At 32.4% G+C, this 1,694-nt stretch overlaps 1 protein-coding gene across 1 annotated transcript; it reads left to right on the forward strand.

Annotated features, from left to right (window-relative positions):
- Positions 1 to 6: 6 nt before the first annotated feature.
- On the forward strand, positions 7 to 1,650 carry LOC109592340 (uncharacterized; the record flags this gene model as incomplete). Its single annotated transcript, XM_020007807.1, has 4 exons — positions 7 to 224; positions 895 to 966; positions 1,250 to 1,443; positions 1,493 to 1,650. Coding segments are annotated over exons 1-4 (641 nt in total), but the record flags the coding sequence as incomplete, so codon positions are not given.
- Positions 1,651 to 1,694: the final 44 nt, after the last annotated feature.

The raw sequence follows: 1,694 nt of genomic DNA on the forward strand, positions 1-1,694 counted from the left end.
CCTCTTTATGAAGTCCAGTCGTCATAGCGACCACTCGGACTCCTCGGGCGGTTCCAGCCCCACCCAGTCCCGGGGGGAGAGCCCCCCTAAGACGGTAAAATTTGTCGACGAAAACACAATAGAGAGACACCAGAGAAGGAAACAGATAGAGCAGGATAATATACTGGAGACTATAATATCAGAGGATGAGCTGGAGGTGGAGTCAAAAAGAGGAAACAATGACGGTATGATAATAATGATAATACTATACATGTACCTTTTTGGCGTCATTTTGAGCAACTTTAAAAATTTGTAAAAAATCCAATTTTGATCGGAATCAGCTCAAACTTGATATACAACATAAGAACATGTATATGTATCAGGAAAAATTATAAAAATGCAGAATTCTCACCAAGTCATTTTTGGCAAAATTTGGCCAACGACCCTGTACTATAGTACAGGGACTTTTGCCCGATTTTGGAGCAACTTTAAAAATTCATTTAAAAATTAATTTTAGTCAGAATCAACTCAAACTTGATATACAGCATAAGAACATGTATATGTATCAGGAAAAATTATAAAAATGCAGAATTCTCACCAAGTGATTTTTGGCGAAATTTGGCCAACAACCCTGTACTATAGTACAGGGACTTTTACCCAATTTTGGAGCATCTTTAAAAATTTGTAAAAAATTCGATTTTGATCGGAATCAGCTCAAACTTGATATACAACATAAGAACATGTATATATATCAGGAAAAAGTATAAAAATGCAGAATTCTCACTAAGCCATTTTGGCTAACTACCATGGTCTTTGGTCAAAATTTTGAATAGCTTTAAAGCAGGTTTTTAGCTGCAGTCCTCTCATATCATTTGCCAATACGTGTTATTTTAAATTGTTATTGGGTTTCCATAGATTCATCAAGTTTACCGACAGTCATATCTCCAACACTAGAAGAAGCACAGCAACTGTCAATGCTATGGACAGGTAGGAGATTATTACATTTAAAATAAGCATTTATTTATTTATGTATTTATTTATTTATGTATTTATGTATTTATTTATTCATTTATTTATTCATTTATTTATTTATGTATTTATTTATTTATGTATTTATGTATTTATTTATTCATTTATTTATTCATTTATTTATTTATGTATTTATTTATTTATGTATTTATGTATTTATTTATTCATTTATTTATTCATTTATTTATTTATGTATTTATTTATTTATTTATTCATTTATTTATTTATTCATCACTTGCAGGAGTGTGGAGCACATTAAAGCAAAGGAAGCAGGCACTTGAGTCGGTCCAAGACATTTGGTCTGGCTTTGAGTCAAAGAAGATTATGTGTGAGAAGTTCCTGGAGAGATCAGAAGTGATCCTAGTCGACATGTATGCTGGACTGAAGAAAGCATTAACAGTTGAAGCACTGCAGAAAGAAATGATAGAATTGAAGGTATTATTATATTAATGTTAAATTGCTGTAATGTATTTTATTATTTTAGAGTTTGTGTGAAGAGACTGCTTTGTATCAAAGCAAGATAGGGACTCTCAACGACTTAACGACTGATTTGATACAGAGACACAGATCAAGTGATAACGTTGAACCGCTTCAGGAATCAATGACCACGCTCAACGTGAAATGGAAGAAAGTTAACGAATGGTAAGTTAGCTTCCTATAACTGCTTCTTTTGACATTGCATTAAT

The sequence above is a fragment of the Amphimedon queenslandica genome, unplaced genomic scaffold (genome assembly GCF_000090795.2).
Source record: "Amphimedon queenslandica unplaced genomic scaffold, v1.1 AMPQUscaffold_5535_Cont22497, whole genome shotgun sequence".
Lineage (NCBI taxonomy): Eukaryota > Metazoa > Porifera > Demospongiae > Haplosclerida > Niphatidae > Amphimedon > Amphimedon queenslandica.